The sequence below is a fragment of the Penicillium lagena genome (assembly GCF_028827675.1).
Source record: "Penicillium lagena strain IBT 129212 chromosome Unknown utg000005l_segment0_segment0, whole genome shotgun sequence".
Classification (NCBI taxonomy): Eukaryota; Fungi; Ascomycota; class Eurotiomycetes; order Eurotiales; family Aspergillaceae; genus Penicillium; species Penicillium lagena.
In genome coordinates this window covers 712,264-735,613 of record NW_026623226.1, presented here as the reverse complement: position 1 = coordinate 735,613, position 23,350 = coordinate 712,264, and the positions used below count along the sequence as shown (strand labels likewise).

The following is a 23,350-nucleotide window of genomic DNA, read 5'->3' as shown; positions in this document are numbered from 1 at the left end:
CAAAGCTATAGCAGCGGAAGATCAATTTGAGCTTGGGCCTGCAAGCACTGAAGGAGACCTCAGCCACGGCCGCTGCGGTGGGGGCCCAAGGTTTTTGAGATGTATTCCAATAGTGCACTGGTAGCTGGTCCTTTGCGCAAATGCCTTTCGATCCGGATTTCAAACGTACAAGTAAACGTAGACTGGATTCAGACTGCGCTCTATGGCAGTATAATCTAGGATCACATGACTTCATTTATTATCCTTATCTCCACGTGACCCATTGTTGATGTTTCGGATCGGGTCGAGCACTACTGACAGCAACATCCACGGCGAACAGGAAACAGGACGCACCTCTCTTTCGCCTGATACTAAACATCATACCACCATCTTCTCTCACCCTCCAGCCAACATGGCGCGTCCCAAAACGGTGCGCGCCCCAACGACGGCCAGTCTCCCAAACAACCTCCGCATCCCGTCAACAACTCCCTCTCTCGTGAAGACCCTCGGCAAACTGTCTCGCCAATCCCTACTAGACTTGACCCAGATATGGCTCGAAGATCGACATGTTACCTCTTTTCCGCCCTATCTACAGCGCGACGACACCAGTGGCGAGGAAGAGGAAACCCTTCCGTACCCCGCCGCGGAAACAATCGAGGAGGTTCGCCAGGTATACCAGGACTTCCAGGAGCGCAAGGGCGGCAAGCGGGAAGTTCTCGAGCGGATTTTGGAAGGCGATTGGCGACATGGTATCACTTTGCGACAGCTGGCGATGGCAGACCTGCGCTACATGGACGACCACCCGGCCAGCCTGCGATGGACCGCGCTGGAGCTTAATCGCATTGACCCACGGCGGAAACAGTCTGCCAGCAACTCAGCGCCGTCGGACTGGTCGGCGAGTATCCCGCGCATCCAGGCCGCAACCTTCGTGCGGGCACTCCAACGAGAGATTTCTCCTCTAGTGAAAGCGCATTACCACCTCGCTCGCTCATCCACCCTGCCCCTGACATTCCTCCGGGTATTTGTCGTGGACTCGCCCTATCAATCCCCGCGTCAGACAGCTGATATCTTTACCGACTCATCGCGAGTCATCTACGTCGCGTTCCCAGACAGCTGTCCCTTCATCTACACCTCCGTTTCGGCATCCACGGGCTTCAAGGCCCCGGCGACTCCTACAACCCACTCCGTGGCGTCCGATTCCCGCAGTCTCCAACGAATAGTGCGCGAGGCGATCCCCAAAGCTCTCTCGCGCCCCCAAGAACGGTATAGCCTCAAGGCGACATCGCTGGCCGCGAAAAACCTGTCAACGCTGTTAGCGATCCGCGGTCCTGGCCGCTCCAACGCCGCAAATGGCTCATTTAGCATCTTCGCCGATGCGGTCGTTGAAGGGAGTCCGTTGGATCCCCGTCCTGCCAACACGGTCACTCCGGAGGAGTATATTCAAGAAGGGATTCTCGCGGCGTCCGAGGACAATGCGAACCGAGGAAACATAGAGGCCCAGCCCCATCCGGACTCAAAGACTAAACGCCCAGGTGACGACCATAATTCCACGCCTCTCTCCCCGTCATCCAAGAAACGGCGTCTCGCAATCCATTCCCGTTTCGGGACCGCAGGGTCGTCTATGGCGCATGCGCCGTTGGATCGTCTGGATATCCGTCTTCTGGATCCACCAGGGCAAGGAGACGGTGACGGTGATGACGACGATAACGATGGTCTGTCTGCTTCGACCCTACCAACAGTCTCACTCAGTTTCGCGGGGACGGATGTTATCGGCGGGATCCGCAGACTTGCAGAGTTGGGCATTGTTGATCCCGAGCGCATACCGTCGTGGATGACGGGCGAGGAAGCTGTTAGCATGGCGGTCGTTCGGAAGGGGGAACGGGTCCGGAAGCATCTGTAAGATGCTGGTTATTTGGTTTTTGCGTCTGGTGTTTTGCGGTGATACCCATATTTGGTTTGTCTTGGGCGTCTTGGGAATGAATGAATGATACAATCTACATTGCATTGGGTGATTACTCTGGATAGTACCTAGTCTGTAGGGCATAGGATACATAATATTTTCACTATACCTGGCAGGGAATCTTTGGGAGATTGACAGAAGAGTCTTCCAATTCCTTAAATCCTCACTGTCCATAGCTACAATTCAAAAGTATCCGTATCCTCTCCTCTTCCCAGAAACATGCTTGCCTACCCCAATCCCTCCCCTACTCAGTCAGAACTGGCCATCCTCTACAAAATCACTCATGACCACCCTTACCTGCTCCAAAAACTTCAAATGGCTCAGAATGACCGCACAGCTGTCCATAAAATCCTTAACACCAACGTCCTCCCAAACATTCCCGCCCTTGGATTCAACAGCGCCAATCTGCATCTCGACCAAATCCGGAATCTCACCCCTCAGCTCACTCCACACCCTCGACAGCACAAGATAGGGCTTGATATCAATCTTCCGCTGAAAACACAACCGGTACGCCTCCCTGGTGGCAACAAGGTATCGAGCCGCAGACGGGAAATCCGCACGACGCGCGTAGAGAACGGCATTCACAAAGCTTGTGGTAGATGCCATGTCGGGACGCTGGAAAGTCGACCGCGCGGCGGCGATGAATTCGTCCGCCAGACCGATGGGGCGGCCCGATGAGGCGATCTGGTCGTAGAGCTCGGAGGACATGCTGCGCGCGAGCCAGTCTTTTAGTTGGAGAGAGTAGTCCTGCCAGCGCACGGCGTGGATGCTACCGTTGAGCTCTGGGCGCGGGATGTTGATATTCAGCAGGCGGTGCAGGTTGTGCAGTTGGGTTGTGTGGAGGGCTTTGTGGAGCCAGTCGTCGAAGTAGAGGGCGTTGGTGAGGATGTGGGTGCTGTCCGGCAGGATGAAACCGTGTTGTGGGAGGTGGGTGCCTTGATCGGGTGTTGTTTCGGGGGTGGATTGGGAGTGCGGCGTATCTAGGTGCGGGTTTGATTCTTCAGAGGTAGAGAGTGTGTTCATAGTTGTGGTGATGGAGTTTGATGCTCGGGATGGTTGCGGTGGTGGAAGTGATGCACAAAGTAGTGAGGGAGATGAAAGGCTTCGGTAATAAAGAAGCAGTGGGCTGGTTGGAAGGTAGGTCAGTTATGAGATAGAAGTTAATGGCAGGTATCGGCAAAACGAACGTCTGGGTTGTTGAGAATATTGGAAGGGAATAGGTAAAAGCCAGCTAAAGATGTCGGGCTGAGGACATGATAGGGGCTCTGGAAGCCCATGGAAGACTGATAATCCTCGGAGCGAGGCAGGGCTCTGAACAGAGAAAGAGGGAGGGAGAGACAGAGAGGCAGTTGGTGATGATTGCTCATCAGTACAACCGGAAACCGCCATCAAATGGAAGCAGACCTTACGGTATGTAGTGTTAGATGGACCGGCATGTCCTACCTTATTGTGTCGGACATCATATCGATGTATTGACATAGTATATAGTATGTAGTATACGTAGTATGTCGTTGGCTGATAGAATAGAGATTCATAGCCCAAAAGAGGATTGTGGCGTCTCCAAGTCTACCGTACTATCAGCTTTCAGGCAAGGTAATTGAAATCGTAATCATTAGCAGTTAGCAATTGGGGTATCTATGAATCAAACAACCACCTAGTACCTAGCTCCATTGAAGCGGTGACCAGCACACAACCTCCTTGAACACTATCAAAATAATCAGACCATAGGGTTGATGGAGAATAAGCCAGCCTTGTCACGAAATCGGGACACCATTTGCGTCACAAGAGAGGTCATTCGAGCCATAGGGGTCTCCATATGTATTGTATCGTGACGTCGTGCCTCGCCGACGGTTGAACCAAGGCGAGTACGAGGACCATTCTGCACGCAAGCCAAAAATTTGTTAGTTAACAACGAATGGTGGGTTTGGCAAAGCTGGGCAATAGGGACGGTCTCATACCACGTTCACCAGACAATCCAAACTGCTCCGCCACATTGACATAGCCTTCTGCACTGACACGGCCATCTTTTTTGAGAGATTCAAGGTCATGATTAGGCGTATTGACCTTCCAAGGTGCTCGGCTGATTTTATTTGTGTCAGCGGGTTGTCTGCAAGGAATGCGTTTGACCAGAACTCACCAGTAAACGCAACGCACACCGGAAGTACGGGTGGTGGCGGCCCATTGATCGAAACAGGCCTTGTGAATGTTGTTTCCGCAGGCCGCGCGGCAGAAAACGATGGCCTCGTTTGCCTCGAATTCCATGAAGCAGATGGGACAGTCCCCCTCGACGGGTCTCTGCTTGCCGCCCGTGTCTTCGGTGGAAGCAGCTTGTCCGCGGCGCAGGGGAGATCCATGGTACATTTCACGGAGTTCCTAATGGCGGCCGCAAGCAACGGATTAGCCTGGTGCATCACCGAAAGACTGCCAACTTACGTCGCAAAGGAAAGCGAGCTGATACTGGAGGTGTTCGGGTGCTTTGAGCGCATTCACCAGCACTGTATACATCATCAGCACGAGGAAATAAGAATAAATAATAATAGTGGATGATTGGTAGGCCATGAGGACACCGGGTTACGCGAAAAACATACCATAGAAGATGTGCTTGCACTGGTTCCCCTTCATGGCGTCCGGGCAGTCGCAGCATGGCACCTTCCCAATCACGGTCTTGTACAGATTCCCCGTCGTGCCGACCATGTCAAACGAGATCTCCGGTACGTCTCCCGTGCCGCCCACTGTGTGTCCTACCACATACATCCTGGATACGCGCCATCAGTGAGGGTTTCTAGACGAGCAACTTGGTGTACGCACCTCTGGGTTCTCGATCGACGCAATCTATCCATGCACGACGCCGGTGGATGGGTACGGAACCTTCGCAGGCGACGTTCGGGCGTAGCGGGCGGGTTGGATTCTTCCCGTCGCTGTTTTTTGGCGCGGGGTGTGCGTTTGGGCGCCGGGGTATGGTTGTCGGTCAAGTCGATCACTTCGGCATTGGATGGCACTGCGGTTTCAGTTGATTTTCTCTTGCGCGAAGCTTTTGCGCATCCCACTGCACCGGGATCCATATTGCTGGGATCTGTTTATTGTGTTCGAAGGAGAGTCGAGTAGGTAGGTAGATGCTGAAGCAGGAAGGCAAATACTACGTAGTCCAGGATAACAACAGTGTTTGCAGTGTTTGCATCCAGCTCTTATCGGTCAAGTTAGTGTGTTCGCGGAGAAGCACGAACCCACTCCACTCCAATCCACCGTCTATCACCGCCAGGATGACAACATGACCAGCTCCTAACTGACTATTCCCAACGCTCTTCTCCATCGATGGCTCGACCACGAGCTCTGTCGGGCGCCGATGCCCCCAAGGAACCCCATGCGATATCTTTGAAAGGTACGTCGCCGATAACAGACACGAATTCAATGCGAGGCATACTGACCATGAGCTTTTCAACAGTCCTCCGGTTAGCTTGCTGGGTCTGAAATTCTATCGGCCGTGGCTTCTAACGCTTCCTAGTCTCTCGCGTCCGTCGCTATCCCACCAATACCCTCTCCCCGCCGCCAACACCAAGATCTCAGCACGAGCACCCTTAAGCTATCCCTCCGAGGAAGCCGACGACCAATTCATTCTCGCACCTGCTGTGAGTAGAACCAGCAACCCCGACCGATCGACGCTGACACAACTACATAGCTCACCCTCCCCCAGCCTTCGGATCCGTCTACGTCGGCGAAACTTTCGCCTGCACACTAAGCGCCAATAATGAAATCCCACATCACGAATCCGGACGCATCGTGACATCCGTCCGCATAGTCGCCGAAATGCAAACCCCCTCTCAAGTCGCAGCTCTCGAACTCGAACCAACAACCGGCAACGACAAAGCCCCGTCAGAGGCTGGGCTGGCCAACGAGGAGTCTCTACAAAAGATCGTCCGGTTTGACCTGAAGGAAGAAGGAAACCATATCCTCGCCGTCAGCGTCAGCTACACGGAAACACGTATTGGAACAGACGCCCAGGCGGCTAGCGGACGCGTCCGCACATTTCGCAAATTATACCAGTTCGTCGCGCAACCGTGCCTCAGCGTGCGCACTAAGGCATCGGAGCTGCCGCCGCTGGAAGTGGAGAATAAGTCTCTCGGCCCATACGGAAAGACACGGCTGCTGCGCTTTGCACTGGAGGCACAGCTGGAAAACGTGGGGGATGGGTCGGTTGTGGTGACTGTGAGTCGTCGGGTATTTAGTTTGTCTTTCTAGCTCGATGGCTAATCCACCCCACCTAGCAAACCCGGCTGAGCCCCAAGGCGCCGTTCACATCGCGATCGCTCAGCCAGGACGCCACCATGCCGGACATGTCAGTGGCGCCGCCGCCCCCGACGCTCAACCCGCGCGACGTCTTGCAGGTTGCGTTCCTGGTGGAGCAGGCAGAGGGCGCAACGGAGGGCCTGGAAGCGCTGCAGAAGGATTTGAGGCGCGATGGGCGCGCGTCACTGGGCCAGTTGTCGATCGAATGGCGAGGGGCGATGGGCGATAAAGGATTTTTGACGACGGGGAATCTGATGAGCCGGAAGCGCAGTTAGGGCTGTCTCCGAGATATCGGACCGTGCAGGGATCGGATTCTTCCATGTATATAAAAACGAGATGGAGAAGGATACTCGCATATTATTGTACCCGTCTACACAGCCTCCATATATAAGGTATAGATACCCTCTGCCGGGGAGGTTGCACAACATCTACCTGCCGGCAAGGGGCCGTCCCCCAGTGCGTATCCCAGTACCCAGGATGTGCCCACACACATCGAGACAGCCCAACAACCAAGTGCCGAGTTATCCATCCATGCCTCACATAATCCAACATCCTCCCACCCGACCAGGATTTAAACATGGCCGTGTATACCTAGTGCCGCACCTGCCTGACACTCGGACCAGCGGGCATGCGTCCCGACAGTTCTAGACCCGGCATGGCCTGCATAGCCCCGGCTGGAAGTTTCAGTGTGCAGCTGAACGTCTTGGTCTAGATTTTATGATATTCCTCCATCCTAGTGATAGGAGTGATAGTGATCATGATAATAAGAAGAAGAACCAATAGAGAGAGACCATGTCAAACCAGACGAGGAGAGGACTGTCCACCGCTGCGTGGGCAAAAGCAATGTCCATATGTCGGTCGGGATGCAGCCACCCTAACGGGCTGTCTTGGCCAGGGGTCAACTCAGGCACGAACGAGGCAAATAACTCTGATTGCATCTATACTCTTCGCGCCCAGCATGTACGATTCTCCCGACACAGACTCGTTCACTACGCTCCACCACCCGGATCAGGCATCGATCGCCCGACCCAATACCCACCGAGCCGAGTCCCTACAGCATGCTGGTGGCGCCTGGAGGGACACACAGATTCGGCCGTCTCCGAGCAATCCTGCTCTTTTTGGCCCCTAGCCAGAGAACCTCTCGACTGATTTGGGACTACTGGATTAACTAATGTCCATTCTTCATCCGTCGGCGCCATGTCTCACTTGGCTGCTTTTTAGGGATCCCGCCCCCAACCCAAACGGCGCGATAACGTCTGGAAGTTTAGGTCTGACGAAGCTCGCTGCTCCAGGTAACGACGGTATAAAAATCAACCCCAAAATCCATGGGCCCGACAAGCTTGGGTGGCTCTCCGGACTCCATCCCCGACCATGAATTGCATCGAGAGCGAATCGCTCCACCGAACCATGAGTGTTGGTGGAGTTGCGTTCACCCGACTCAGACAGATAGTAGAATCATGCTCATATTGAGTTCATCCTCCTCCCCGGGCTTGGTGCAGGGGTGCAAAGAGTTTCATAGCCTGCCATTGACGGGTATCCTTTCATAGTTAGTTTCGTTACTTCTAAGTGGAGTGCCTGTGCCACCGTGGGTTACCAGCTAGTAATTGCGTTACCACTGGCTATCTACGCACGCAGCCGCGGTCCTGGAGGGAAGGGGAATTGCACAATTAATAGGCGAACGTGAAAGAAGATCGGTTGATAGCCGAACGAGAGGAGGCCAGTCGTAGTGTCCATACAAGCCCAAGGCTGGACTGGGGTGTATTCTTTCTGCCAATACATGATCGACCTTCACCCCTCCATCCTCCTTCTCCTCTTCCTTTCTGCCTCCTGTTCCTTCTCTCTCTCCCTCTTTTCCTCCACGAGTGACATTGCCGATTACATATTTAATTGGGGCCTCATTAGCAATTATCTTCTTTCTCCCTCCTGCGCATTACCCTTCGCTGATTGATGCGGTCGGAGATCCCTCCACAATCCATGCGGTGTCAAGGCCTCCTTGAAAATTCACGCTGCCACGCCCTGCTGCGCTCGCCACCATGCCCTCGCAGAGTGCCACCATGGAGGGGGCCCCTCTCGCAGACTACTTCTGGATTGCCGGTGTGGATGGCGCCGAGGTCCTGGATACCTTCAAGCGACTAGGCGAGGACTATCGCATGAATGGCGCCGCATCCCCTGGCCCGGCCCTCGCAGATGTGATCCAGGAAGATGCAGAGGAGGAGCACAAGCCTACAGAGGCTTCATCCCGGCCGACCTCCACGCTGTTTGTGGGCAACGAGCGCGGGGGCTCCAACAACCGCCTCTCCACGCTCTCCAGGGACTCGGAGCAGTCCAATGGGACCAGCAGCAACCGCAGCAGCGTGACTGTCAAGGGTGCGTCGCCCTCGCCGCGCGGCCCGTCGATGTTTCTGGAGGATTTCGATTTCGATCAGGCGCTCCTGAAGTTCGCGTCGGAGAGGGACACCTTCCTGACGGATTTGAGTCTGAGTGCGGGGGCCATCACCCCGAACTCGCGCCCGCGGTCGCGCGTGCGCACCCAGAAGATTGTCGATGAGGCGCCGGCCCCGGGGTCCAATAATCTTCTCCGATCGGGCATTGGGAGTGTGCGACGGCATATGTCGTTTCGCGACATGAACAGTATGAAAAGGCAGCCGTCCGTAGCTCGTCAAGGTGAGTGAGAGTCCCAACACGTCTCAAACGATAATTGACCCAATTGCCCGTCCCAGCTTCCGTGCGAACCTCCCGTCGACTGAGCAACTACAATTCCGTGATTCCTGTCCCGCAACCCCTCGAGATCTCCCCCTCCATGCACCCTTTGAAACGCCGGTTCGAACCCGTTCTCCTCGATCGATACCCTAACCGAAGCATGTCAGAGGAGTTGAAGCAGCGCGGCAATCTTCCTGACTATGTTCCCATGTTCGCCTTTCCGAATGATATTAATATTGTTTCGTCGGACCAGCGTCCGCGGTCTACCTGGCACGGGTTTGCCATGACTACGGACAATGGCTCGAAATTGCATGCGATCTGTGTGATTATTTGGATTCCCCTCAACCCGCGAGCGGCGGAGGAGTTGGAGAAGCGTTGTGAAGAGTGGCGGAAGGATAACATGACGGACGAGGAACGCGAGCTGGCAGCCAGCTTGGGTGAGAGATTGGCATCTGAGCGGGCCAAACTATCGCAACTGTTGGCGCAGCTCCCGACGGTCCCCTCCGGGTCAGACTCGCGCGAGCAGCTCGAAGATGCGATCAGTGCGGTGGAGGAGAAGATCGGATTGATGACCGACTTGTTGCGCCCTGTGCGACACGGCGCAGCCTCCAAGATTGAGGGCTTGACCGACGGCGATACCGGCTTTTGGATTCCCCGGGCCTATGGCCTTCTTGGACGGGAGAGCACGATGACTACGTTCTGGAAGGAATGGTTAAAGGCCGTGATTGTGCCCATGACGGATGGCGCTGTCCAGCGCGTGCCGCCTCCTTCGCCACGGATGGGCCTTTGGCAGCCATTAGAGCGATATGTGATGAACCTGTGCACCGAAGCATTCTGCCCGGTCTCGTCCAAAACCCAGGTTGAATTGGCCGTTCGAGAATTGCGACTGTTTGCGCGGAAAGAGGCACCCAATGAGCTTCCAGGCTCCCGAAATACTGATCTTTACGCGCTGTTCCGAACCCTGTCCGTCCCCAATATTGTCATTCTGTTCGAGTACGCCCTCACGGAATCCCGAATCATTTTCCTCTCATCTCACACCTCTATGCTCTATCTTGCGACCCGGGCTTTGGTGGATCTTCTGTTCCCACTTCAATGGACCGGTGTCCTCATCCCGGTGCTTCCCGCGCGTTTGATTCAAGCCATCGAGGCGCCATGCCCATACATCGTTGGTATTGAGCGGCGCTATGAGAAGGTGGAATTGCCATCCGACGACTTTGTTCTGGTGGATCTGGACTCCGATATGATCGAAAGTACCATCCGGCCCACCCCACTTCCCCGTCACCAGCGTCGAAAGCTTTTGTCACTCTTGCAGATGGCTGCCCCCCATCACACCCGCTGCGGTGTCCCCACTGGCCCGCCTGCGTACGCCATTGAAACATACCCCTGGGACACCTTCCTGACGGAGAACACGGCCACCTTCTCCTCCAAAGCACCGCCGACTAATCTGGCGAAATATGTCAGTCTCAACTCCAGCGCATTTGGCCCGAATGCCGTGATTCCGGGGTCTTACCAGGCACCAATCTTCAACACCTTCTTGCACGCCCGCCAGGAGGCGCCTTCGCGTGGCTTTTCCTCCAAGGGTTATGAACGCCCAGGGACGGCCTCGACTGCCAGGGCCGGAGCCTCTCCCCCATCCCCCAGAGAGAGCTCACCCACTTCCGGACACTTTCCTCCGCCTCCGCCAACGCCGTCGTCACGGACAGACTCTGGTATGGCTCTGCAGGCTTCGCTGCGTGAAAAGCGCTCTGGCCACTTCGATGCGATGTCGCGGAGAAGCTCTTCCTTTGGAGCGGAAATGCGAGGTATCACACGACGCCCTAGTGTACCCTTCCTCGGACACGCATCCAACCTGTCGGTGACCACCGTAAACACCGTTTCTGGCCACGGATCGACCTATGCACCGTCGGTTTACGCCCAGTCGACCATCGCTGCGTCCACCATCGTTCCACAGGCCACGGTTCAGCCTGTCACCAACGCTGAAGGCACCTGCTGGATCGAGGGCCACCTTTTCCAAACCCAGCCGTGGGATGAGAAGATGGTTTGCGGTATTTGTGATGACCACGCGGAAGAAGGAATGTACAAGTGTTCTGCATGCAAACTCACTGTCCATAACCGCTGCGCCTCCCAGGTCTGCCTGGTGTGCGATGCAGCCTTCCATCCAGACCAAATTCGCGCCGCTTTTGTTCGATGCTTTGCCAGCCTGTTCTATACCTACAAGAAATTTCTTCATCCCGCGAGCAGCGACAAGAAGAAGTCGGGCATGTATTACCAGTTCAACATGGAGGCTTTCATGAAGAGCATGCCGCACGAACACGCCGAATATATTGCAGTTCTGCAGCAGACGCAAGGCTTCAACGAGTTCATCAGTGAACGGGAGCGCACAAGCCCCAAGGCCAAGGACTCGAAAATGGCCCTCTTCGACGAAATTGTTCTCTCCAAGCGCAATCGCGGCCGCACATCGATCTTCTCCAGCCGCTCAACGACCGACTTCTTGTCAGACACCTCGAACCACCTCTGGCGTACAGCCAGTGCCACCTTCTTCGCCCCAACCAGCCGCAGCCAGCAGAACCTCTCTGGCGAGTACCACACCCGCGCTCCGACCCGCGCCCCGGCAAAACTGGACACCAGCCTAATGAAAGAACCCCGCATGATCCACGGTGCTCCACGGGTGTCCAAAACGGCGAATAACGCCCGCAGGAAACCGCTACCTAAGCTGATGAATGGCTTGGCAATCTCGCCGCCCAGCTAGGGAAGACGTCGTGATTTGTGGACGATTTTTCTCGTTTTGGGTCTGATGCGATGGTTGCATCGCGAGTCTTGCCGTTTACGGATCTTGTCAAAACATCGAGATGCACCGCCTCGGTGATGGCGTGGATCTGTATCCTCCGCCGGCCGAGACTTTGTGTCGGGTTGACCAAGCACGATTCCATCCATATCGTCGGCCATTTCTCCTGTTTTGAGACATGCGCCTCGGCAAATAGCCAGGAAGCAGACGGCTGGCCCGCTGCCTTTTCTTCCAACCATGTATCGCCGTGGGCTGCACGAGTTAGATGAATCTTGCAGCTTCTCTACCTGGATGCCGGCCGTGCTGTCAACAGAGAGAGAGAGGGCCACATGAAACAACCCATCATGTCTGTCTTTCTGTCTACACCTCATGAATCTCCCCTTGAATAATCTCTGCACGATTTATTCCCTCGACCTCGTTTCCATCCCTGTTCTCGTACATATCATCATATCGTCTATATCCCTCGCAACCGCGGCTAGAAGCACGGCGGTGTGAACCAACCCCAAAAGCGCGATCTTTTCTCATGTCATTGAATTTCTGTCTCGGCGACTTGTGTCTATTCCCCAATACCCCTGGTATTCTTTCTCTCATTTTGCTCCTTGTTTATGATTCTTCACATAGCCATCGAAGTGATACTGTAACTATGCATGTAAATACCTACATTTATCAAACTCTACATAACTTCACTGGACGTAGTATAAAAGTGGTCCCTAGCCTCTCGCTCATTGGCGGATAAATCCAGCCCGGTCCATTTTCCCCGCGCCCCAACTCGTCACGGCGCTCGTGTGGATGGAATCGCACAGGGAGTTCTTCCACCGTGGGGTCAGTAACTACATTCATGCCCGGTGCCTGTCAGCTCATTGCGCCGAATGTGTCTCCCGGTTAAACTACTGGCCTCCTTCAATCAAGTTAATGTCCCGGCCCGGATCTCTCCTCTGACAATCCCGCGCTCTTACTTACTGTCCTGGCCGATCCGGACAATTCTCTTGCGCAGCCATCCGTCTTTCCGCCGGTCTTTACCCTGTCGACTTCCCCCATTGAACCCTTCCCGGGCTCGAGTCTAGTCAAAGTATGATTACACCTGGGACTGCTGCTGCTATGCGATGATGCCCACAACCCTCCCGCAACCCATGGCCTCGCCGTTGCTCGACGAGACGACCGTCTCCGCGACGGCACTCACTGACACGGTTGCACCTATATCTACTACTACCCCTGTCTCCAACAACAATGCCACTATCACCACCACCTCCTCCTCCATCGCCACGCCGTCTCCGTCCCTTCCCGCCGCCTCCACCCAAGACCACGCGACCACCGTCGCCGCTCCCACAGACAATTCAACGGGCACGATCGTGATCGCCTTCGGCCCGAGCCTGGAACACATCGTCCAGACCGTCGCGGAGGTACTGGGCAAGCCGTGGACGACTGAACCGTCGCTCGCGACTCTCGCGCGAGCCGGCGATGCCGCCGTCGTCGTGGGCATCCCCGCGCAAGACCTGCCCCGGATTTTATCAGAGATATGTGATAGCGACAGTCGGTCCGCGTTGACGGTGATAAATACACACTGCGTGGAGGATGGCTCTGCGCCGGAGGACGCGCTGACCGAGCTGTGCGACTATGAGTTCCTATATTCACGCAGTCCCTTTCTGCGGCGGGACCTCACCCGTTTTCTGTCGCTGATCCTGGGCCAGAATCGGCCGCATGACGATCTGCGCACGAAGACTCGCACCAATTTCATCTCGACCACCTTCCCGGATGTGCATGCTGCGCTGCCGAACTTGGATATCCTGTCTGTTGGCTCGGACGCGGTCGAGATTCGCGTGGATCTGTTGGTTGAGCCTCCTGCGCAGGAGGGCGCACCGGCTTCTCCCGTACCCAGTCTCAAGTATGTCGGTCAGCAGTTGATGCTACTGCGGCAGCATACCGAGCTGCCTATTATCTTCACGACGCGGTGCACGAAGGAGAATGGAAAATTCCCCATGGATGATCCCGCGTTGTTTTATAAGTACCTTCGGCGCGCGATCCAGTGGGGCGTCGAGTATATTGACGTCGAGCTTTGGCTGCCAGAAGAGATTCGACGACGACTCGCCGAGGCCAAGGGACATAGTATCATCATGTCCGCCTTCCACGACTTTTCTGGGGGGTGGAAGTGGACATCACCCGAAGCGCAGCGCATTTTCACAGAAAGCACTCGGTACGCCGACATCGTCAAGATGATCGCCATGGTCTCGACCATTGAAGAGAACTACGAGCTGGAGTACTTCCGGTCAACGATCAAGAGCCGCGGCCCCGGGCCGCTGTTGTCGGCCGTGAATATGGGCCAGATGGGACAACTGTCCCGTGCCCTCAACACGGTCTTCTCACCCATCACACACCCGCTCCTACCCATGATCGCTGCGCCGGGCCAGCTGACCGCTGCCGAGATCAACGAGGCCCTACATATCATGGGTCAGCTCCCGAAGCGTGACTTGTACGCTATTGGCTCGTTCCGTTCGACGCCGCACTCTATGTTCATGGAGAAGTGCCTCAACGAACTTGGTCTTCCACATACTTTCAGCTCTATTGACCGTGGGCCAAAGGGCTCTATGGAGTCCGTCATTCTGCAGCCGCAGTTCGGCGGCGCGTCTATCAATCCCCCCATCGCCAGCACGGCACCATACATCCCCGCCATCAGCGACGCTGCCCGCGCAATCGGGCTAGTCGACACTCTCGCCCTAGTGACACCAGGCGACGGAACCACAACACCAACAACAAGCAACAATAACTCCTCGATCACCACAACGCGCTTCATCGGCGAAAACGCCACCTGGAAAGGCATCCGCGCCACCCTAACCCGCGAATACGTCCCCAGCGCCTACCGCAACCGCGCAGCCATAATCCTGGCGGGGAGCGAAACAGACGCCAGCGCTGCAATCTTCGCACTGCGTAGCCTGGGCGTTGGATCAATCTACACAGTCGGCTTCAAAGCAACAGGCCCACTATCCGCAGGCTTAGAGCCATTCACATCGATCCAGTCCGTTAAACTGGTCGAGCAGCCTTTCGTTATTGTCTCTGCGCTTCCACCGGAGAAATCTTTGCTTGTTCAGCCTTTGCTTAGACATTACGCTAGTACCAACGCTAATACTGCTGCTGCTATTAATGGCCGCTCCTCCCCCCCTTCATCACCTTCGATCCGCGGCAAGGTCTATCTCGATCTCACTTCCGGTGCCCGCAAGGGTGATCCACTTGCTGTTGCGAAGGGTGCCGGGTGGACGGCGTATGGCATTGAGGATGTCAACGCTTGGACGACCGTTGAGACGTTACGACTGCTTGTGGGGCAGAATGTGCCGTTTGACTTTGTGCGCATGGCGTCTGGGAGGCCTTTGTTCTAGGCTTGGTTAGTTCTAGGCTTGGTTAGTCTACCTATGCTAGGATGAATGGATAGGATAGGATCGGATGGGATAGAGATCTTCTCTGTTTCTCTTTCTCTATTCTTGGTGTTTTCTGTCATGTCGTTATGTCGATGCAAATAGACATTCGCATCGGATTGGGTTTGCCATTTCCATCGCCATTTTTTGGTTATCATTTTCTTGGTGTTGTTGGGTTGATGGGTTTGTCTTTTCTTTATTAAGCTCTATATGTATGCCAAGAAAGATATATATAGCTGCAATACTGAGCTGATATAAGAATATACTTCGATCTCTTTTATAAATAAAACGAGGTCCTCGCAGCTTTCAGTCTAGAAAGATCTGGCCCATTTTCTATGTACATAATCCGTTAATATTGCCATAGATGCAGGGTACCACAATACTATGTGACGGAAAATCGGGCGCCGAAAAAGGCTGCCTTGGACGCCATTTTCGGTGCTCTTTTTACCAGGACTGTAGTCATTCACAAGTCATATGATACCATTGAACTGTTGGGACGGGTGACCGTTGGCGAGTTGAATCAACTCCAAAAAAATAGTAAATGCAATGTCTTTAGAAATCGAATTTTTCGACAAACCAGGAGATAATGATATGCGGAATGTGGAGTTAGAGTTGAAAAGGATTGTTGGAGCAACACCTTGTTTCTCTTTACTGGAGCATGGTTTGCGATCGTGACTTTGAGATCTCTTTAACCGATAATTTTGGCATTCCCATAAGCCTCCAGCCTGGCTAATAAGAATTGTGTCCAAGGAGGCCTAAGGTGTTGTGTTTTGTACGTATGATTTTGCGTTAAAACTTTCGACAAGAATATGTCAATTGGGATCTGCTCCCATGCGTATAATCAGTTGCGCGTCGAAGAAAACTTGAACGTCCTCTTCAGTAGCGTCCTGGGATGCCTCGCGCTGTAGATAAGGTTCTCGTTTTGGCAAGGGTTCGATATAAAGGTAAACCTAGAGGATGCTAGGTCTTCCGCCTCCCCCGAGCGCATTGAGGTCCTGAAACCCGATTTCGAAACAATTGCGCCACGCAGTGGTATCATTGAAGACCAGAAGCCGTATAATTGGCGCCATAGTTTTTGACACGATAAACTAGATTTGAAATTGGTCAGTATTGATGTTGAAGTGGACATGCGATCAGCTTGGAAGGATTGCCTCACGTCCTTCGAGATTTTCAACCTCATTCTCGATTGCAACTTTACCGACTTCGTGGATAAATCAGCCTATAGCGATTGTGCGAGACTGACCGATGCTTGCGAATGATTACCACGTCCGGACTTGACGGCCTAGATAGTCTCGCCCAACTACTAGAAGAATCTTTCGTGGAGAGTTGGGAATGGTCAAGGCATGCGTCTGTAAATCGCTCGCGCTTTTGAGTTGGCCAACGAAATTGTACAACAGACAGAGATATTGGGCCAAGAGAGCCAGTCAGGGAGTGAAACTTGGACTTTAGTAGAAGCGAGGCGGAAGGGTATGATCCCTCGCTTGGCTGGGAACATGTGAAGTTCAGACGGTGCTTTTACAGGGAAGAAGAACATTGGCCAGGGAGGCGATGTTGGCATTGCTTTTTAAATAGTTTTATTCAATTAGGATGCTTGCTTGCTTGCTGTATCCGAAGTTGTCATGGTTTCGCTATCAACTGCTGTAGGGCAATACCTGCCGAGGATAATCAACTATAGATAATGCTTATCAGCAAATCTGGAGTCACCCCTCACTCACTCTGCTCTTGCTTTTTTCAATTATTACTTCTACCCTGTACTGGAGCATAGAGTCTCTAAACCGAAAGCAATTGACACGAAAATGCATCTTCGGCCCGACCACACCGTGCGGGACCTCCCAACGCTGCACGCGTTTATCCACGCCCACCCTCTAGGCGTTCTGACCACGTCGCTTCCCTCGGAGAATTACCCGACGTTGCAGTGCAGTCATATCCCATGGGTCGTTGACTCGGAAAACACCACAATATCAACAGATGCACCCAATTCCAGCAACAAGCCACTTCTCGGCGGACTCCGTGGACACATCGCGCGACAAAACCCACAGAGCAAAGCGATAGTAGAAGCCGCGACAGAATCACCAACGAAACATACAATCCCGGGGGAGGTGTTGATCATCTTCACCAGTCCCGTGGACCACTACATAACACCGCATTTCTACACGGAATCGAAACTCGGGACAGGCAAAGTGGCTCCGACGTGGAATTATGCCGCGGTGCAAGTCTATGGCCGCGCCACAATCTACCACGATTCAAAGGATGAGGCGACAGGCGCCTTTCTGCACCAACAACTGTCGGATCTAGCGCGGTTGGGCGAGGAGGGTGTCATGGGGTACCAGAAGGATGCGCAGACGACGCCACAGCCGTGGAAAATCGCCGATGCGCCGGAACAGTATATTGCCTTGCTGAAGAAGAATATTGTTGGCATGCACATTGAGATTACTCGCATTGAGGGCCGGTTTAAGGTTAGTCAGGAGCGCCCTGTTCAGGACCGCGCCGGGGTCGTCGAGGGTCTAGAGGCAATAGATAGTGAACAGGCCCGGAAGATGGCTGGTTTTGTGAAGAAGGGAGAAGTCATACCTCCCCAGAAATAGCTTGATTTGTCTATATATCTCCCGTATGATAGAAGAATATGTAACCTAGTAGATACATACATGTTCAAGCTTCGATTATTAGTCCAGGCCTCGGCTGGAAAAACGTCGGAGTTACTGTCGAATCTACCCGCATGCTTGTTTAAGCCCTGTGGTCCAACCATCGTTCTACCCATTAGATTTGTATTCCAGAAGTATCTCCGTCTCGAAAATAGAAGGATCGTCGATCTTGGGTCGCCCTTAAATTCCCTTCCTGCTTCTCTCTGTCGTGCCCTGAATTCCTCATGGAGGTGCAGACCAAAAGCGGGGCCGACTAGTTACATAGGCGCTTCAGCATTGTCTGCGGGTGGTTGGGCCGTGATGAACAGGGGAAAGCGACCGAGCGTTGGGCCAGTCATGCCCCGGAACATGGGTGCGAAACCCTAACACCGAACAGGAAAACTTCCGGGTTGAATGAGAGATATTTAGGGCCTTGGAAGAGGTCAAAAACAATCGGAGAATTGAGTCTCGTATTTTTAGACTTGTTTCGTAATTATTAGTGGCCAAGTTCATAGCTAGTTCACTCGTAGCGAACAAAAGAAAGCAAAGAAAGAAAAGCAGACCCAAGGCTTCTCCGCATTTCTACTTTTCTCCCGGCTCCACAACTCCAGAGCGGAGGGAAAAGCCGCCACGCACCCCGGACCTTAATCCTCCCTCACTCCCTCTCTTCTCTCCCTTCTGTCGATGTCGTCCGATTCACCATGTCTCGTCCACAGGTCAGCATCGACCGCCTCACGCCGCGCCGGGTGACCGTCGAGCCGCGCGAGGCTATGAACTGCAAATCCTGCCGCAAGAGAAAGGTCGGTCGCATCTGTCACGATCGCAAATCTTCGCTGATCCCTTCTTCCAGATCAAATGTAATCGCTTGCGACCAAGCTGTGAGGCCTGCAAGGTCTTCCAGTGCTCGTGTGTCTACGGTGAGCTCAGTCGTTGTGCTGTCCTGCGGATTCCTCCCAATTCTGATCCCGTCGGCGCCAGATGCGGTCCCGAAGAAGCGCGGTCCCAAGACGGATGTGCTAGAAGCCCTTCTCAAGCGAGTCGACGGCTTAGAAAAGCGACTGCAAGACGAGAAAAACCCGATATCTCCTACCTCCCCGGATGCGAAGAATGAGCCGCCACCTCACGCCTCCGGTGCCGGCCACCCTATCGACACCGTTCAGTTTTACCCGCATGGGGACTCACGACAGACTTTGCCTACTCCTCTCACTCAACAGCCAGAACCATTTGCTCCGCCATCTGCCCATCGATCTTCCAGCTTCCACCAGCAACACTCTCCCCAAGCTGGGATCCTGTCGGACGCGATCTTGGATATTTATTTTGCTCGACTCCATGGGAAACCATTTTACATCCTAGATGAGACGACAACACGGCAGCGCTACCAACTGGGCCAGCTGCCTCCGTACTTGTCTACGGCAATTGGTGCCATGACACTCAGGTAAATTGGTCGGCTCATGACCGTCCGATGGTATGGTTACTGATGACTAGCAGGTATACCAACTCCGCTGGCCAGTCGGAGCAGTCACTGCGCGCGGGACTTGATGCGGCGCTACAGGCGCGACGTGCAGTGGATGTTGACAATCCCACGCTCGACGGCCTGCAAGCTCTTCTTCTCTTATCCCAGGCCTTCTTTGGGCATGGCCTAGGAAAGAAGGCCTACATGACATTCTGTACGCTACCTCTTGACATCCTTCTTGTCAATTCTAACAGGATCTAGCAAATTGTGTGGCCATGGTGGTTGCCCTGGACCTGTTTCGGGAAGTGCCAACCAAGGCCAACCTTTCACCCGCCGAGCGTGAAACGCGCCGCAGACTCTTTTGGGCGGTATACCTGATGGACCGCTTCATTACCTGCGGATCCCGGCGCCCTAGTCTCATCTCAGACCATTCGGTCGTGCTGCGTCTCCCATCTTGGTCCCCTCATGCGACCGGGTTGAACATGGAAGGCGAGCTGTTCCACGTAGGACCGAACATCCAGTACTCGGCGGATTCGCGCCGCAAATCACCCAGTGCAGCATCCTTGCTGATTGATATTACTCGCATCCTTGGTGTCACAAACCGATATCTGGCCGCCGGTGGCGTCAAAGGCGACTCGCATTTTCCTTGGCACGCACTGTCAAACTTGTCCAAGATTCGGCAGGAGCTAGATATCTGGGCAGCCGGCACACAGGATGTTTTTGCATCTATCGATGTACTGTTTGGTCACCCGGAGAGTACTACCCTCCTGCTAAGCAAGCTGATCTATCACCTGGTGCACTGTCTGATTTATCGGCCATTCCTTCCTATTGACCTGGTTGAGCTGCGTGGCACCGGGCAGCACCAGTCATGGCAGATCGAAGCCACCAACCTCTGCTTCTCGCATTCCAATGCCATCGCGGAGCTGGTGGAGCTCGGCCGCAATTCCTCACTTGTCGAGTGGCCCTCCTTCGTTGGGTACTGTGTATGCACCGCGGGCACTGTTCATGTTCACGGCGTGCACTATAAGGGCCGTGAAGGAGAAGTATTCTCGTCAAGTGGCGAATTTCTGACGCGTGAGATGCACCAGCTCACTTGGCTACGCAATTCGTGGGCCGGTGTGCAGCATCAGCGGGAGCTGCTTCAAACCATTTACACTTGTCATGCTGAGCTAGTGCGTACGCTTGCTAGCAGCCCCATGCGATTTTCTCCAGTTTTCCATCTGGAAGACTTCCTCGACCGGTACCCGGGATTGGCGGTGGACGGGGCACATGTCCGGTTAGTTGACATGGAAGATGAACCGGCGACAAGGTATTTTTCTCTTCATGCTTCCTTTTCCTTTTGTGCAGTAACTGACCTCGATGGCAGTGCCATGAACCTCGTGGACCGGCAAGACCACTACTATCAACGACAGATGAATGCACCTTCGTACCAAAGCCCATCGAGCTTTTATTCGACTACGCGGTCAGGTCATACACCACAATTACCATCCACACAGAATCTAGACTCTGATCGCCGCAACTCCCACTCTCATTCCCTGACCAACAAACCTTCCCACACGGCAGCTCTCTCTCCAACATTCCACTTCCACCCACCGCCCAATAATCCACACCAACCATCTCCGACCCTTCCCTCTATCTTCCCAATGTCCGGATCAGATTTATCACCCGGGCCCGGTAATCCAAGCGGCTCAGCAGATAACACTCATCTTTCCCTCCCGAACGGGTTTTCGCCCTCTGCATTCGGTCTCTCGCCTCCATCCTTCCTCTCCGACACGCCACTAAATATCGCACCCACGCCACCCTCGAATCCACAATATGCCATATTCCCATTCGACACAGCGCACACCAACATGGCCGGTGGTGCACAAAATGCCGCCGGAGGAACTACGGTTGCAACACCAGGAGGCCAATCACAAACCAGTGGATCCCATACCGGGGGCAGCGAAACCGGCTCCCTTGAGAAGGACCCCTTTCTGAGCTTGCTAGAACAGCTAGCAGAAAACGAACACTCACAAGGCGGGCCCAGCGAGTTGGACTTCTTCCTAACTGGCACCGGGGCCGTAGATGGGGAAGGAGAGCTTCCATCGGGAGAAGACAAAGTGGGTGGTGCAACTTAGTACTGCGCGATCCTGGAGAATGCGGGACTTGACTTGGACTTGTAAATACGATTTGCATCACATCTTTCCAGCGGTAAATGACTTCTTGGATATAGTTAATTGAATGGTACATATGACTTGACTACCTAAAATGTATAACCACCATCCACAAGCAACCCAGCTCCATGCATAAAACTTGCCATCGGCGACGCGAGGAACACAATTGCATCTGAAATCTCTTCGGGCATAGCAGGCCTTCTGGCTGGCGTTCATTGAAATTCTCCCTCCATGACACCGGATTGTATGCGTAATTGAATGAGAGGGGGGTGTCAACGCAACTGTTATTAATATTGCTAGTTACCCTAAAGGTTGAGAATAGAAAGAAGCTTAACAGACATCTCGATAAACACTGCATTTCCAAATAGGCGGGCGCAATTCGTTGTTGGATTAGCGGATCGGAAGCTGAATTATTTGTACCGAGTCTGGCAGGATACTATACTTAGATGATATGACCACCAGATACGGCGATTTCTACAGCTACAGTCAGTGAACAATGGACAATATTGTAATATAATATGTCAAAGATCCAGCGCCGTTTTAATAGCTAGTGATTAACCTCTGTCGGCGCGGCATGCCTCTGCTCTCTAAATAGGCCCCACCAGCTGGGAATCAGGCACCAAGGCCTCTACTAAGCACCCCTCCACGGCTGGGGCCGTCGGCCTGATCCGGGCAATCGGCCAACGCCGGAATTCCCCTGTGGACCGGACAATCAGGGCCACTTTGCATTTAATGTGCGATAAGGCTTCTGTTCCCTTTCTCGACAGCAACGCTCATGTTCATTTCGACTTCTACACACCACTCAGCTCTCTGACGTTCGTCGTATTCTCTGTTCAAGCATCGTCCCACCGATATCGGAAGGACTATCTACTCACCTTGATACCTACACATTTCCACCGAAGAATTCCCCGCCATGGGCAACGACAAGAAAATCGGTGCCTACTATGCGCCGACGGGCGGCTTGCCGCCCCAGACCCAGCTTCTGACCGACCGCGCCATGTTCACCGAAGCCTACGCGGTCATCCCGAAGGGCACATTCAGCGACATTGTGACGAGCTTCCTGCCCTTTTGGGATAAGACGCGGTTGTGGGTGATTGCGCGTCCGCTGTCAGGCTTCGCCGAGACTTTTTCGCAATACATCATGGAAGTGCAGCCGGGAGGTGGGAGTGACCGCGCCGAGCTCGACGATGGGGCGCAGGGTGTGCTGTTCGTCGTCGAAGGCGAAGTGACCATTACCCTGGCAGGCGCAACGCACACGCTCGCCGAGGGTGGCTATGCCTATCTGCCGCCGAAAAGCGGCTGGACCCTGCGTAATACGGGTGCGGCGACCGCTCGGTTCCATTGGGTGCGCAAGACTTATGAATCTGTGGACGGGCTCGATAAGCCCGACCCGCTGTTCCTCAACGAGAAGGATATCACGCCCACCGTGATGCCGGACACTAACGGTGCCTGGGCAACCACACGCTTCGTGGACCCGAGCGATCTCCGTCACGATATGCATGTCACGATCGTGACCTTCGAACCGGGTGGTGTCATCCCCTTCGCCGAAACCCATGTTATGGAACACGGACTCTATGTGCTGGAAGGGAAGGCCGTGTACCGCCTTAATCAGGACTGGGTGGAGGTGGAAGCAGGCGACTTCATGTGGCTTCGCGCCTTCTGCCCGCAGGCCTGTTACGCGGGTGGTCCTGGCAAGTTCCGCTACCTGCTCTATAAGGACGTGAACCGCCACATGAAGTTGTCGCGATAAGTGATATGATGGGGGTAGGACGCCATGTAAGTGCACACCACACCACCATAGCATTCAGGCTGCAAGAAAATGGGAATTGTGGAGTAGATAGACAAATCCTGACCCGAAGGGGAAACGCGAGGTGCCGAGGTCCTTCTGTGACATGGAAGAACCAGCCAGCTCCCACAAACTATAGACATTTGCACAGGTGCAAGGATTTATATCTAACTACTTTGCGAATGAAATGTACATACAAATAACGAGAATTCAGGCCATTGCATC

General features: G+C 54.1%; 10 protein-coding genes across 10 annotated transcripts; 8 read left to right on the top strand and 2 right to left on the bottom strand.

Moving 5' to 3' along the window:
• Positions 1-391: 391 nt before the first annotated feature.
• N7510_006984 (CENP-N/CHL4 family protein) lies at positions 392-1,879 on the top strand (the record flags this gene model as incomplete). Its single annotated transcript, XM_056978909.1, has 1 exon — positions 392-1,879. The coding sequence occupies one exon, from the start codon at positions 392-394 to the stop codon at positions 1,877-1,879; it is 1,488 nt and encodes a 495-aa protein (XP_056831952.1).
• A 312-nt stretch (positions 1,880-2,191) lies between these two features.
• N7510_006983 (uncharacterized protein) lies at positions 2,192-2,962 on the bottom strand (the record flags this gene model as incomplete). Its single annotated transcript, XM_056978908.1, has 1 exon — positions 2,192-2,962. The coding sequence occupies one exon, from the start codon at positions 2,960-2,962 to the stop codon at positions 2,192-2,194; it is 771 nt and encodes a 256-aa protein (XP_056831951.1).
• A 731-nt stretch (positions 2,963-3,693) lies between these two features.
• Positions 3,694-5,001, bottom strand: N7510_006982 (RING finger protein; the record flags this gene model as incomplete). The annotated part of the gene is made up of 6 exons (XM_056978907.1): positions 3,694-3,818; positions 3,898-4,019; positions 4,077-4,312; positions 4,373-4,434; positions 4,528-4,694; positions 4,748-5,001. The coding sequence occupies 6 exons, from the start codon at positions 4,999-5,001 to the stop codon at positions 3,694-3,696; spliced, it is 966 nt and encodes a 321-aa protein (XP_056831950.1).
• Positions 5,002-5,251: 250 nt separating this feature from the next.
• N7510_006981 (trafficking protein particle complex subunit 13) lies at positions 5,252-6,498 on the top strand (the record flags this gene model as incomplete). Its single annotated transcript, XM_056978906.1, has 5 exons — positions 5,252-5,318; positions 5,382-5,388; positions 5,442-5,569; positions 5,616-6,142; positions 6,202-6,498. The coding sequence occupies 5 exons, from the start codon at positions 5,252-5,254 to the stop codon at positions 6,496-6,498; spliced, it is 1,026 nt and encodes a 341-aa protein (XP_056831949.1).
• A 380-nt stretch (positions 6,499-6,878) lies between these two features.
• N7510_006980 (uncharacterized protein) lies at positions 6,879-7,352 on the top strand (the record flags this gene model as incomplete). Its single annotated transcript, XM_056978905.1, has 2 exons — positions 6,879-6,929; positions 7,119-7,352. 2 exons carry the CDS (start codon positions 6,879-6,881, stop codon positions 7,350-7,352), a joined length of 285 nt encoding a protein of 94 aa, XP_056831948.1.
• A 904-nt stretch (positions 7,353-8,256) lies between these two features.
• Positions 8,257-11,672, top strand: N7510_006979 (dDENN domain protein; the record flags this gene model as incomplete). Its single annotated transcript, XM_056978904.1, has 2 exons — positions 8,257-8,887; positions 8,944-11,672. The coding sequence occupies 2 exons, from the start codon at positions 8,257-8,259 to the stop codon at positions 11,670-11,672; spliced, it is 3,360 nt and encodes a 1,119-aa protein (XP_056831947.1).
• Positions 11,673-12,838: 1,166 nt separating this feature from the next.
• On the top strand, positions 12,839-15,076 carry N7510_006978 (type I 3-dehydroquinate dehydratase; the record flags this gene model as incomplete). The annotated part of the gene is made up of 1 exon (XM_056978903.1): positions 12,839-15,076. One exon carries the CDS (start codon positions 12,839-12,841, stop codon positions 15,074-15,076), a length of 2,238 nt encoding a protein of 745 aa, XP_056831946.1.
• A 1,832-nt stretch (positions 15,077-16,908) lies between these two features.
• On the top strand, positions 16,909-17,697 carry N7510_006977 (FMN-binding negative transcriptional regulator; the record flags this gene model as incomplete). Its single annotated transcript, XM_056978902.1, has 1 exon — positions 16,909-17,697. One exon carries the CDS (start codon positions 16,909-16,911, stop codon positions 17,695-17,697), a length of 789 nt encoding a protein of 262 aa, XP_056831945.1.
• Positions 17,698-18,434: 737 nt separating this feature from the next.
• On the top strand, positions 18,435-21,303 carry N7510_006976 (transcription factor domain-containing protein; the record flags this gene model as incomplete). Its single annotated transcript, XM_056978901.1, has 4 exons — positions 18,435-19,168; positions 19,222-19,400; positions 19,448-20,495; positions 20,553-21,303. 4 exons carry the CDS (start codon positions 18,435-18,437, stop codon positions 21,301-21,303), a joined length of 2,712 nt encoding a protein of 903 aa, XP_056831944.1.
• A 949-nt stretch (positions 21,304-22,252) lies between these two features.
• Positions 22,253-23,089, top strand: N7510_006975 (uncharacterized protein; the record flags this gene model as incomplete). The annotated part of the gene is made up of 1 exon (XM_056978900.1): positions 22,253-23,089. One exon carries the CDS (start codon positions 22,253-22,255, stop codon positions 23,087-23,089), a length of 837 nt encoding a protein of 278 aa, XP_056831943.1.
• Between the last annotated feature and the right edge of the window lie 261 nt (positions 23,090-23,350).